The following is a 14855-nucleotide window of genomic DNA, read 5'->3' as shown; positions in this document are numbered from 1 at the left end:
TAATAATAATAATAATAATGATAATAATAATAATAATAATAATAATAATAATAATAATAATAATAATAATAATAATAATAAGTAATAATAATAATAATAATAATATAATAATAATAATAATAATAATAATAATAATAATAGTAATAATAATAATAATAATAGTAATAACAATAATAATAATAATAATAATAATAATAATAATAATAATAATAATAATAATATAATAATAACAATAATAATAATAATAATAATAATAATAATAATAATAATAATAATAATAATAATAATAATAATAATAATAATAATAATAATGATAATAATAACACGAATTACACCAAAAAACCGATCCAACTAAAATTTTGACACAAAATAAAACTTTAAAAGATAAAAAATAATAATAAGTTGTTTTTATCTTGGATTTTTATTTCTTAAAAATTGTTTTTTAAAACATCAAATCTAGAGTTGTTATATTCAATTTTGTACATGAAAAAAATAAATAAAAAAAGAATCATGCATACTTAAACCAATTATAAAACACAATAATCTCATAACATACAATACGAAACATGTAAAATAAGACACTAAAGTAAACATTAGATTGCTGAAACACGGTGAACTGTAAAAGAATTAAATTAAAACTAAATAAAGAAAACAAAAATACAAAAGACATTACAATGAACATATTGGGCTCGAGCCGTCTTCAGTCAGTAATCTAAAAATATGAATACAATACAATTATATACGGAGAGACCAGACCAGATGTGAATGCAACAAGTGCTCTGTATCTTTCTGGTGTAAAAAAAAAAAAAAAAAAAAATGACATATTCATATCAACGTTACTGACGTGAAAAGGTCAAAGCAATCAAATAAAAGTATATTAAATAATATGACTTATAAAAATTGAGCTTTTATATAGGGCAAATCCACTAAACGTGCTCAAAGCGCTTTCTTAGGGGTCCCTGGCCAACAGCAACATTTAACATGTAGGACGGGACATGACGCCTGTTAGGCGAAATTACATTTTTTCGGACAAAGACAACGCTGTTAACGGCCAGGTACTCGTTTTACACCTGAGTACGGTGAGAGAATGTGAGTAAAGAGCCTTTTCCAAGGACTCAACTATGCGCCGAGCGCGAGGCTCGAACCCATGACCTTCCAATCAGAAAGCGAGTGTCATACCACTAGACCACACAGCCGCACTTATGCCATTCCTCCCTCAGATCACAAATCAATTACAGTGCTAGACACTTAATTGGAACAAAAATATTTCCAATAAAGCAGCAGAGTCAGTGAGTGGCCATCATAATTAGAACAACCTATCACGACGACACACGTCACTTGCAAAAGCTATATTGAGTGAACGCATTTACTAACTAAGTCAGTCTTTTGATCCAGGGACTTAGTAATTATTACAAGGATCTACTCATATGGTACTGTTATCCAAGTGTTGAGACTTAACGTTTTCTCTGTATCGTTTGATTTTGAGTTTGTTCAATATTAGAGATGATCAAACCTTTTGAAATATTGTTCACTGCGTTGGACATAACTAAGGGATATAACTGGTGGCAAATGCATTCCCTTAATATATATAGTAATGCAGAGCATTCTTTCATTTGAAAAAACGTGTAAGAAACAGTGCCAGATTAAGCAGAGAGAAAATACAAGAAAACACCGTCCCAAAAAAAAACAAATCAGCCTACCTCAACTGGGAATCAAACCTCAGACCTCTTGATTACCGAGCAGACGTGCTTCAATTTAAACACTACAGAGGTTACCCGATAGTTGGGACGATTTAATGCCTATATTCTTCACCTTTCCATTGTGAACCCTTGCCTGCATCACAAAACACAGACATTGAGGATGACATCAAAGACATTTGAGTGAGCTCTATTTTTATTTTGATATTTATCAAAGTGACAAAATAGGGAGCAGACACTGGTGTGAGATAAAAGATCTGAAAAAAGTGTGTAAGAAAAGAAAAAAAAAAAACATCCCAATAATCAGCCCCACCTCAAATGGGGATTTAACCTAAACATCCTGATTACCGATCAGATGTGCTACCATTACACAAGGGTACCTATTTCCACTGCGAACCCTCGCCTGAATCACAAAACATAAACATGAACAAGAGAGGACAAAGATGAAGACATTTGAGTTAGCTCCATTTTTATTTTTGAAAATATCAAAGTGACAAATTAGGGAGCAGACACTGGTGTGAGATAAAAGATCTGAAAAAGTGTGTAAGAAACAAAGCCAGACAAGGCAGAGAGAATAATTCAAGAAAAAAACCATCCCAAAAAAATCAGTCTGCCTCGACTGGGGATCGAACCTCAGACCTCCTGATTACTGGTCAGTTACCCGATAGTTGGGACGATTTAATGACTATGTTCTTTATACAGATACGCTGCGAATCCTCGCTGCATCACAAAACACAAATAAAAAAGAAGCTTAAACATTTGCCACCAATAAAACCCTAAGAAGCAATTAACTAAGTATGAATTGTATTAAAAAGAAAAGAACATAAATCAGACTATCAAAAAATAAAAAAAAAACATTATACAGAGTGTCCATAAAATCTTTCCCTGATTTCAAAGACTTATTGTTCTAAAATCTTATAGATATTTGCATCTGGTTTTCACCATCTTATAAGGAAAAGTCATACATTTATTATGCTCATTGGTCATTGAACTTCATTACATCACCAAATTTATCAAAATGAACATAAACTTAACTCATTTTTCTCTCTTTCTATTTCGGAATCATAACAGTGTGACAAAACTTTCTTAATCTCATGTGATTGTATGAAACAACATCGCCAAAAGTACCTCAACAATATTTGGGGTTCATTTTGGTAGACCATTACATGACATGAAAACAATTTTTTTTAAACAAAAAAACACTGAAATAGGTAATCTAAATTTGCTGAGACAAAAAGTTAATGTTTGGTGTTAGCAGATGCACAAAAGTATTATAGGCCCATCTTTCTTTACCGTGAAATGATTACTGTAAATGCCTATATAGATATGCAAGAATTGTAGTCTGCATCCCATCTTCGTGAATATTAGCCAATTTTCAAAATGAAATTTTGGAGACGGGCTGTTCATGAATTTCTATTCGACACGTTTCTAGACAGATGGATTGGGAGAGATGGGACTCGATTGCCTAGCCGACCGGGTCACCAGGCTTTCTCCATATGACTTTTTCCTATGAGGCTACTTCAGATACATTGTTTATTCAGCTCCCATACCAGATCTTGGAACGCTTATCATGAAATAAAAGTGCTGTTACTGTTTCCATCACACCACAAAATACTCAAAAATAGGTTGAAATTGCTTGTAGGTAGCCATGGCAAGCATATTGAGGCCCATTTTGTAAAAAAATAATGGTAAACAACACGTAAAGCATTTATGTATTCATAGGTCCATGTTTAAAGTATATTGGCTGTAACATTTTTCTGATAGAGATGTTATAAAACAAGGAAAGACTTTATGGACACCCTGTATATCTTTACAAATAAAAATATAAAATTGCTCAAAATATCATGCTATTTTTAGGATTTTAAAACTATCTCAAAGATAATTTTGCACTTGTTTATTTTTCGAAGTTTGAAAGAGCTTATGGCAGTGACCGAGGCAGTTTTCAGCTATATAACATGTAAGTATTAGAAGACAGAAAAAGGTTTAAAAAATTCATGGAAAGAGAATTTTTCTTTTTTATGAAATAATATTTTTCAAAATAAAAAGAGAAATTTAACTCATCAAAAAAAAAACAAGTTTAAATTAAATATGATTTTCTTTCAAATATTTAAATAATAATAAACAGTCCCGGTCCTTACAAAGCAATTATATCGTATCAGAAAATTCGACAGTGACCAATAGCACTACACAAAATATGCACAAGCATGAGAAACCATCCAACAACAAATAATACAACATAAGCCAGTTTTTATCAAATGTATCCTGATATTTCAGTTACTCATTAAATTAACCACGACATAGTCTCATCCATCTTGATGAGAACAAGCCACAACAATACACATGACATCAAATTTAACAGCAATTCTATTAGATACTTTTTTAATTTTTAAACTCATCATGTCGAATTCTTAGAACTAACTTGAGGAGAACAACTTATTTTTCCAAATAGTATTTACAACATCAAAAGCAACATCTCCATAGTAAAGTCTAGCTAAGCACTCAGAAAACTTCTTTTCATCTCCATTGATATTAAATCCATGACCTTTCAAGAAATATGAATGACATTTGACTCACTTTTCTTTCTTTTCATTCAATTCCAGCATTAATTATAATAATGGATTGTTCAAAGGGTTAAATACCAGAGGAATGTTGCTACCTGGATATGAAACTGCATAGTTTAGAGTTCAATGACGAATTGATCACAATTTAAAAAATATTTGTGATTTTGTTTCCATTGTAGCAGTTTCTGCCCTATCATGGAATACAAAATTTAGGATATAAAAGTCTCCTCTGAGCATCATACTTCTTCATAACAGGTGGCAGCTTTGCAAATTAGAAAAGATGTTAACATTAAAATAAAAGCAACTCCATTAAAAATACAGACCATGAATGCTTGACAATGAGATGTATAGGAAAATATAACATCAACATGCAGACAGATAGACAGATGAAAAGAATGATAAGATAGAGAACAGAAGCGACTCCCTACTGTGGGCATTTGGTATGAGGTTGGTGCAGGCCAGGAGAGCACATGGAGACGAGAAAGAGGTGGATGCTGAAAGAGAGAGCAGGTAAATGTGTCAAAACTAATCATAAGCTGGAGACATTGGTGCCATACATCAGACAAAGCACCTCGGTTCTTTGGGCCAGAAAATTTTTACTACATATATCCATATCTTGAAATGACTTCCTGCTTGCAAAAAAAAAAAAAAAATTGAGTTTGAGTCCTGACTAATTAATGATAGCTGCCAGTGGGAAATTTCAAAAGAGGAGAAAAATTTACCAAAAATTTGAAAAGATGGAGGGAATATAGAGTGTTAAAATATAAGTGTGGTGATCTGGTAATACCTGTCGGATGTTGGAAAAATTTGAATCCCATATTATTTCATATTTCAATCCAGGCTCTATTTCTGGACAAAATGCAGTTAGAATTTTGTAATTATCTCAATTAGGGCCGAAGTTATTCATATTTGAAGGATAAAATTGCTATTAAGGAGAAGACATACTTATTTACTACGCTTCGATAGATCTGAGAAAAATTTTTTATTAAATATCTTTAAGCTTCAAAGTCAGTACAAATATCAGAAGTCTTTCAGCTACACCATGGGGAAGGGCGCCAATAGTTATTTAGAGACATTAAGTGCATGGTTGCATGAATCACCACCATCAATATCCAAAAGGTGAGGAGTCCTTTTATCGGGAATTACAGAGATAAATAAAAAACAGACCAAATCTGCTATTTAGCGGACATCTGGCAGCTATACACGTATTAAAAAGTTTTCAGGCCAAAATGAAAATAAGTGTTTTGCCATAGTATGTCAGATTACAAAACATTATTTGTTGTCAATACAGCTAGAACTAACATAGGGTAATAATGGAGACATGATTGACAAGCTAGGGCTGATCAAAATGTGTAATGATAAGACAAAAGTTATTGGAGGTTACAGCAATAGAAAATGAATTATTTGACATCATTGCAGAAAGCAATCTTTTCGGATCCACAATCAATTAAAATTTTCACAGTATTAAGATTGGGGAGAAAAAAAAGTCCATTAAATTAGAAAGGATTGAAAGAAAATACGTTGAAATATTATTTAGCGGAATGCAGGAATGAAAGATCTCGAGGTCTACTGATTAGTTTTCTTTCAGATTTTGGACCTTAAAAAATAGTCACACGACTTTTGTCAGACCAGCACACACACATATATTATATATATATATATATATCAAATCATTCAGGTTTTCCATTCTTATTATTAGCATTTGTTTGTTTATAAGGTTTTTATGGCGCCTACAACACGTTTCAGTCATTTCAGCACCAACAGATAGAAAGAAAACTGGGACAGTCAAAAATTCTAGATTTTCAATTAAAATCACACAAGTAAAAGGTAAGACAAAGGGGAAATGGTTCAAATAGGAAACAGATGTAGATTCTAAGAGCATCTGATACGTGTACTTTATTTGAGATCACCTGAAAGTCTTATCCAGGCATAAGCACAGGATGCTACAAAGAGGAATACATTCAAATGTTTACAAATCATTATTTAAAAACAAAAATATAACAATGCATAAGAGAGAGATGATTTGCAAGGAAAAAAATGTCATCTCTCAAAACTATAACTATACATTTGACTGTTTCCCTTCAAGCCAAGGACTCCGGCCAGGGTCAGGACAAAACCAAGTAATTTCATTCCAAGACAAAAACAGAAAGCAAGTTGGAAAACACATATAGGGGATAGAGGACACAGTAAGTGCCTGCCTACCCATTATGGGAGAAGACCCCACCCAATTATTATAATCAAGATTAAAGAGAAACGAGAATACTTTTAAATTGGGGTAACCATTCTAACGATATGATTTTGTTACTCCCTTTTAAGAGAGTTCATCATTTTTCAAAATGTACTCAGCAACAGGAAATATATAGCAGTGTAAAAATAAAAAGCTCTGTACAAAGCTCCATACTTCATTAGAAGTCTCATTAAGAGTTTTGACAATATAAGGGTCATTTTAATCGATTGATATTTGAAGGACGAGTTTTCTAGCCAAAAAAAAATTTTAATTTGTTTTTTTTTCAGAGTATGGCAGAAATATCATTGCTGTTTTCGAATATTTTTAAAACCATAGACTATTGGTTTTTTAAAATTATGCTACCAAAAGCCACTGTCTATATCTCTGCATCTTAAGGAAAAATACTGTGTGTTTACTTGTAATAAAAGGCCACACATACGATCTTTTTCCTTAACACAACAGATCTACAGTGTCAGATAATATCCTTTCAAGTTGCGTCAAATCAACATCAGAGCTAAAAACTTTAAGATTAATTTAGTTAAAAAGTGGATTGTGATGAAAACTCATAAATCATCGAGCCAATTATAAAACTATAAAGATCTCTATGTAGCACTGTACCATGTGGAAAGCTGACCTTCAGAACCATGGCCTATGGAACAGGAATTTATCCCAATTTCTAAATGGACTATAACAATCCCTTGCTTGTCTTTGGAAAGGACTCTAGTTGAATGCAAAGTACTTTCTGCCACATCTAACAGATCAAGCTATCCAATCACTGCTAGGTGGACATTAGGATCATGAAAAAAATGTTTTGACTCCATCCAGAATCAATCCCTTTTCCTTTGTATGTGAAGCAAGTGCTCTACCACCTGAGCTATCAGTACTCCCTCGCGATGAGAAAAACCAACGTTAACTCTCTTGTCTTCATATGAATGGGCAATTCAAGAAATTTGCTTGATTTCCATTCACAATGAACTCAAAAGAGTTGGGACAATCCACTTAAAAAAGTTATGCCCTTCCACGCGTCATTTTTAGATGTTGTTGCCTAGACATTCCATGAAGGAATATAGATATAATCCATTAAACAAATGACTAATGACAACAGGAATCATCCATCTTGTCACAAGATGAGGGGTTAACAATTTTGCCCAAGAAAAAAACCGAGAATGTCTGAAGTGGGGCTTGAACCTAGGAGCTTCCAGATCTCAAGGCTCAGTGCAATACCTTAACCACTCAGTCACCCCCCCCCCCCCCCCCCCCCCCAGGTAATTAAAAAACCATTCCTTCCCTTCAGGTCACATGAATGAGAGTTTTCAACATTTGAGTTGCAGAATTCATGCCTGTTTTCATCTTTGTACGTTGATCCTGTCCTGTCAAAATTTTCAAAACCCACAATCATCAACTCAAGCAGCACCTACTTCTATACTATAAGGATCAAAACCTAGTCCCGACGTTGTGTCCTTGGTTAAGGCACTTAACACACATTACCCCAGTCAATGATTACCTGGCTGCAGGTAATGACAGATATAGTAAGAGTGTTAGTATAAAATTGATGCCTAACAGGCAATTGGTACTGTATGAAATGAAAATATGGTTCTAATGACCTGCTGGAGGACTAAATGAAACTCTGAGATGTGCCAAAATGTTCTATATAAATGTTCATATTGATTTGCTTCATATTACTTTTAAAGATAAATATTGATGACATATTGTCTTGATAACCTACAGTGTTATAGAAAGACTTACAGAGGAATTTCAAAGTCCACTGCATTTCAAACTGAATTATTTTTTCTTTCTTTCTTTTTTAAAAATCAATTTATCAAAGTTCTAAATAGAATTTTTTACTAACCAAACATTAAATTTTCTCCCCTTTATCTCACCTAACAAAATAAATAAATATATATATAAAATTAATTCTCAATCATCCATACGAGCTCAAGTTTTATAAACCACATCAAAGAAGGACACTAGATTTTTCCACACACAAAATCCTTAAGTCTGATCATGAACAAAACAATCTTAATAAATAACGACACACACACCAAAAAAAGTTTAATAAATTCACATTGGTTAGCAAAATGCATTTTGGAATTAAAATCATTTTCAAGTTGTGAAAAAACTTTTATCACTGATTTGACCACACACGTACAAAAGGAATTTTCTAATTTTAAAAACTCTACTATTGCCTGCTTTTCAGATGGATGTCTGACGGATGTGCTAACAGATAACCAAAAACAAAACAAAAAATGCATTTAAAATTTGATCCCATGCTTTTATTTGACCATTAAGACTCCTGTTTTTTTTGTTGTTTTTTTTCATGGAATTCATTTCTATCTCTGATTGTATAGTATTGAGTTGTACACTACATTTTATTCTTGTACACATTCTATCTCTGCACCAGACTAGTGACTTCCTCCTCCCATCTACATCTTTTGTCAGACCAGCACACACCCATATATTATATATATATGCCTCAATAACAACTCACCTGCTGACATGACTGCCCTTGTCAGACTGAGGACATTACAAAGCATTTCCGCAGGCAACTGGTCATCCTTAAGTAGTTTGGATACAACTCCAGCAAGGTCAGCTTCTTTCAAGGCCACTGCTGCATCTCCTGGTGAAAACCGCAGGATAGAAACAGATTTTTATTCATCACATTTTCAGACGGAGAGAATTGAATGACATAGAGTATATATTTGATCATTTGAGATGTTTGTTTTTTAAATAAAAATTTGTTGTTAATAGGATTCTAAATAAGAATTCAGAACACAATCTTCATATCATGAAACAATCTAAGAATGTAAAATATATGTAAAAACTTCAAAGCCATGTTAACTTGATGGTCATGTAAAATCAAAATCAAAACAAGTCAACATTTGACCTACTACGTAAGATATCATTATCAGGATCAAAGCCTGAAGCGTTTAACGATACGGGGAAAACATGCAAATCTCACCAAATAACTTCTGACTTGGATCTTCTCTCAAAGTTTTGATCATTTAATGGAAAGTAAAATTTTTACATTCATGTATTTTAAAAATACCTTAGCCTTATTAAATTTGCTTGATATTATTAAATTTACATTTTCGTAAAATATATTTTCATCTTCAATAGAAACTGACAGATAATGAAAAGAATAATTTTCTTTAAACAAGTCCCTGGTTTTCATGGATTGTCAGAAACCAAATAAGATAAAAGCTTCAAATAAAAAGTTAAATTATCAGGACAAGTTGTAAATAAACAATAATCTTAAATCTAGTTCCTTCTTTCTCTCCTTTACTTTCGGTGTCTCTTGACAATTCATTGAGCATAAAGTGCAAATGAGTCCTATTTCCTCACAATTACTTGCGCTATTCAGACTAACATAAAAGCAAATATATTTTACATTATGTTCTGTTTTCCTACATGTTATTCTACATTAAATGTATATGGTGACTATTTCTAAAGAAAATATAAATTCATTTATCAAAAGTCTTGATTAGTTATATTTGCATTGGTTAATATTTTTTTTTTTAAAGTATACCCAACATTGTTAGATGCCGTTGCCTGGGCATTCCATGAAGGAATATTGATATTTCATTAAAAAGACATCTGATGTCAACAAGAATCACCCATGTTGTCTAAAGTGAGCAAATTGGGAGGTAATTATCTTGCCCAAGGAAAAAGAATTGTGACTGAAGCAGGGCTCGAACCCGTGGCCGTATGGGTCCTAGTGCAATGCTTTGACCGCTTGGCCACCTCATCCCTTGCAATGGTTAACATCTGGATAAATAAAAGCAGTTTGCTGCCTTGATTAGAGTCACGATTACATACCAAGAGATGTGCTACAGATGAAGGTGAGTGCCATGACAGCCTCGTTCTGCATCACTAAATGTTCACTCTGGGCCATGGCCACCAAATGGCCTACACAAGTGGCCCGTATCAAGTTCTGGATGACAGTCACGGACTTGCTGTTTTTGATTAGGGAAGCAATGACACGAGGAGCCTCACCTGACAAAATATAGTAATAGTTATATTCAGTAATTATTATAAACAATAAGATAGTGCTCAACTTCCACATAAGGACTCAGGAGCACTTAACAATTTCATTGGCTATTTATTCACCAAACAATTCCACTCATCTACTTAAAGATATTTTTAATAACCCCCCCCCCCCCCCCCTCATACTATCCACTGATATTACTATTCTATTCTCATCAAAAACATTCCGTTATTTTTTAACATTATAATTCAATCTCGTTTCATAAAGAGCACAGTACAAATATGACGTTAAATCAAATTTTTAATTTAACAGTTAAGATATATAATATCAGTTAAACTCAAACTTCAAATTAAAATAAAACTTAAAACAATCTTTGATTTAAGCTTGTTCTGAATACTTATTTATCACAAGCCCTGACAAATAGCTCTATCTTAAGATAATCTCTGAAAGACTCACAATACCAAATTGTCTTAACTTCTGAGCACAGTTCACAATGTGGGGTAAAAAAAAGACTTGGGTTGTGACATTCAACTATTATAAATCTCACGCACAAACTACAATTTGAATAAACATAGAAAAAGACTTTCCTCCTTAAAGCTTTTGAAAAAAAAAAATGTGAAGTACAACTGTTCCTCTTTTGATGACTCAATTTATCAAACACAAAGTGGGCAAAATTTACCAACCATCAGAATGTCATAATATAATAATTTTGGGTAAAAGAAATATTTGGATATTTGTTAGATACAGTCAATCAAAACTTGACATGTTATTAGAAGCATTCTGATGAGACGAGATTATTCTCCTGTCCCCTCCTCTTTCAAAACTCACCTTTGACCCCTGCATGAACCTCGACAGAACACCACTCTGATAAACAGTCCAGGAATCCTCTATCCTGTCCTAGTTTGACGGCCGCTGACTCTTGATATGAAAAGAAGTAAAAGAGGGAGAAATAAGCTAGATAAACTTGAAAGTACGAGGTAATTATCTTTCAAAGTAAAACAAACAACAACAAAAAGTTTTTTTTTTAAATAAAAGAAAAAGAAGATTTTAAAATAATAAATACTTATATAATTACACAACATATCAAACCTTGATGTTCAGGGCGGACTTCACATTATATAAATAGGCAATAAGAAATTAAGGGATATTTTCCACAGATAACAAACAAAATACATCTCTATTTAATGGAGAAAAAAAAAAATCAAAATTTCAGGCGACAAACCTGTATATCACCCAACTTGTATGACTTCTATTTTTATGTATATAGAAAGTCATGACTTTAAAGAGTTTTAGAACTGATATTATGCTATTCAATTTGATTCAACTTTCATTTCTCAGCAAAATTACAATTTTTCTATTGATTTTACTCCAAAAATGTTGTTTTAAAACTCCGAATCTGGATGAGAAAATGGCTGGGGAGAACGTAGCTCTACAATTGAAGCCATCCACCACTACAAATATAAAATAATATGAATTCCAGAAATTTTCATTTATCACAGTGTTAGGTAACCTTTTTTTTTCTACCGGCATTATAACAATAATGTTATGTTTTAAGGGTTTTATGGCGCTTGCAACACATTCATGTTATATCAGCGCCAGTAAAAAGGAAGAAAATGGGATAGTAAAAAGTTCTAGAATTAAAAATAAAGCACACAAGACAAAGTAAGGCATAGGGGAACTGGGAACAAATAGGGATCAGATGTAGATTCCAAGAGCACACTATCAAAGTACTTAGTTTGAGACCACCTATAAGTCTCATCCGGACACAAGCACAAAATCCAACAAAGAGAAATACACTCAAATGCTTACATTATAAATTCAAAATAAATATAATAATACATATCAGAGAGATGATTTACAAGGAAAAAAATATCATCTCCCAAAACAATAACTATGCATTTGACTGTTTCCCCCCCAGCTAGGACTCCGGCCAGGGACAGGACAAAACCAAGTAATCTCATTCCAAGACAAAGACAGAAAGCATGTTGGAAAACAGATATAAGGGGATAGAAGACACAGCATGTACCCCCTGCCCACTATGGGAGATTATAACAATAACCATCACTTCTTAAAGCCAGGACACGAGTCGAGTGAGGTGCAAACATTAATGCCCAACTCAAAACAATTAGATTTGGATTGCATTTGCATAGGCATTAGGTCCACAACCAAAATAAAATAAGTAAAACAAAAAAAACCTTGACCCGCACCAAATTGAACAAATCATTCACCACAAACAGATGAATCATACACCCTCCTCCCACCCGACCACAACCACCCTTCCATGGCCATTCCTACATTATGCAAAATAAATGTGTCCCAGTGTGTCAATCAAGTGTTACATTGGAATGAACTTGATTTCTTTTAATTGAGTTAAGAGTTAAAATTAGGAAATGTAAGATTTTTTTTTTTTTCATTCAATTCAAAAATTCCTTTATTGTCGGAATAAGCTGCATAATACTCTCATGAGAACACAAGCAAATTAAAATAATTAAATAAACAATAGATCTTTACAATCTTTCTCCAATATTCAAATTATTATACATTAGTAAACAAAACAAAATATCGATACTTGGAGCACTCTCACATTTTCTCCATTTCTTTTTTCTTGAGAAGTCTTAGAGACAAAACTGTCTGTACACAAAATAGACATTTATTTCACCACAAATTTTACAAAGGCATGAGGATCCCCCTGACATAATTTTTTAAAAAACTGAGCTTTTTTATATCACGCAATATCCACTAAATGTTCTCAAAGCACTATTACAAGGGGACCCTGACCAACAGCAATACGTAACATATAGAATGAGACATGACGCCTATAAGGCGATATTACATTTTTTTTTCTGACAAAGACAACGCTGTTAGTGGCCAGGTACTCATTTTACAACTGAGTACATTTCCAAGGACTCAACAATGCGCCGAGCGAGGCTCAAACCCAGGGCCTTCCAATCCAAAGATCACATAGCCGCAGAATACCATTTTGAGATGATACAAAGACAATAAAAAATGCAGATAGACCCACCTTGGCCCTCGATCAACATGCGGAGAAGTCCCAACAATTTGAATATGACAGCCATCACTTCTGAATTCTTCAAGCACAGACAAGCTTCCATCACTCCTTGTTCTAAGAGTCTAAGCTTGTTGGCAACTGACCAATTAGAGGAAAAGGGAGTTCATCATGCGAAAATATTAAATAAATAAATACATAAAATCAAATTCGAGTTAAAAGATTCTTCGGAAATATTAAGTAAAAATGCTTTAAGTTTAAAAAGTTCAACAATAACGTATTTTTCATAACTAATTTGAACAAATGTACATAAACATTGCATATTTTAACAAGATTAAATTCGAGTTAACTTTTTATATTGAGAAATCTTATTACTAAAAAATTACCTTTGTTTAAGTGTGTAAAGTTTTACCAATACAGCTAATTGAATTTCTCTCAAATCACAATTTGTTATCAGATTAAAACTGCACACTTGACTGTTTCCACCAAGAATGCAGAGACTGTGACACACTACTCAGACCTTAATGAAAATGGTCAAATATATCACGCTATAGGAAAATTCAACACAACCCGTTAAGGTTGAATGTAAAACAGCAAATGTCTTTTCAAATTCAAAAGAGTGCTGATAGGAGTTTTTTATAGATTGAATGGATACAGAGCCTTCATAAAGCACAATCAAATTAGGTCTTCCCTCTCTTCATTACATTAAAATAATGCTCAATACATTCTTGAACATGATCGGATTGGAACTAATTGTGAAAGAAATACGATACTTTTTATAAAGGCAAAATTCAACCATAACAATCATGTAGTCATACCTGGAATTGCAAGATTTCTCAATGTGCTCAAAACAGCATGTTGTAAATAAAAAGACGTATCGGGGGCAGACTTGAGGAGAGGCAGTAGTTTTCCTACAATGCCTTTGTCAACAAGCTCAACACAATAGGAATCTGGGAGATTGGAACAATATCATTTGTAATTCAGGTAAATCGAAAACTTTATTTGTTTATAAATTCGCTTTTCAAAGGATATGAATTTTATAACTTTAAAATTTCCACAACAAAAATTTTAAAACATATAATACAATTCATTATTTAGATTTGTTTTAATAACTAAAAAATGAGTACATAAAGAATCCTGATTTCAGAATCCTAACCTTTCCATACAACCATTCTTCTGTATCAAAATACACTAAACTCAAATTACTGATACCTGAAACCAAAATCAGTTCATTACAATTTTTTGGGTGTTGAAAAGTATAAGTTATCAAGATTGATTCTTTTCATGAACTAGATTCATGACATTTATGTTTATGTTGTTGTCTGCTATACGATGTCATAAGATTAGACTGATGGATTTTAATTTCAGTAATTTGGGG

The 14855-nt window shown here is 32.7% G+C and overlaps 1 protein-coding gene across 3 annotated transcripts in view; it reads right to left on the bottom strand.

Moving 5' to 3' along the window:
- Positions 1 to 14855, bottom strand: part of LOC144972547 (rap1 GTPase-GDP dissociation stimulator 1-B-like) — a 28394-nt gene that overhangs the window by 3475 nt on the left and 10064 nt on the right. For 2 of the 3 annotated variants that reach the window (XM_078913874.1, XM_078913875.1), the window contains exons 9-14: positions 14296 to 14427; positions 13493 to 13618; positions 11299 to 11388; positions 10302 to 10478; positions 8974 to 9102; positions 4687 to 4752 (exon numbers count right to left, since the gene is read on the bottom strand). In XM_078913874.1, the coding sequence (XP_078770000.1) occupies positions 4687 to 4752; positions 8974 to 9102; positions 10302 to 10478; positions 11299 to 11388; positions 13493 to 13618; positions 14296 to 14427 (720 nt within the window). The remainder of the gene's footprint in view (positions 1 to 4686; positions 4753 to 8973; positions 9103 to 10301; positions 10479 to 11298; positions 11389 to 13492; positions 13619 to 14295; positions 14428 to 14855) is intronic. The other variant, XM_078913876.1, reaches the window with a different exon arrangement.

The sequence above is a fragment of the Berghia stephanieae genome, chromosome 5 (genome assembly GCF_034508935.2).
Source record: "Berghia stephanieae isolate SIO BIC M18660-M18661 chromosome 5, UCSD_Bste_1.3, whole genome shotgun sequence".
Taxonomy (NCBI): Eukaryota; Metazoa; Mollusca; class Gastropoda; order Nudibranchia; family Aeolidiidae; genus Berghia; species Berghia stephanieae.
The sequence above is the reverse complement of the archived record's forward strand: the minus strand, read 5'-3'. Positions and strand labels throughout refer to the sequence as shown.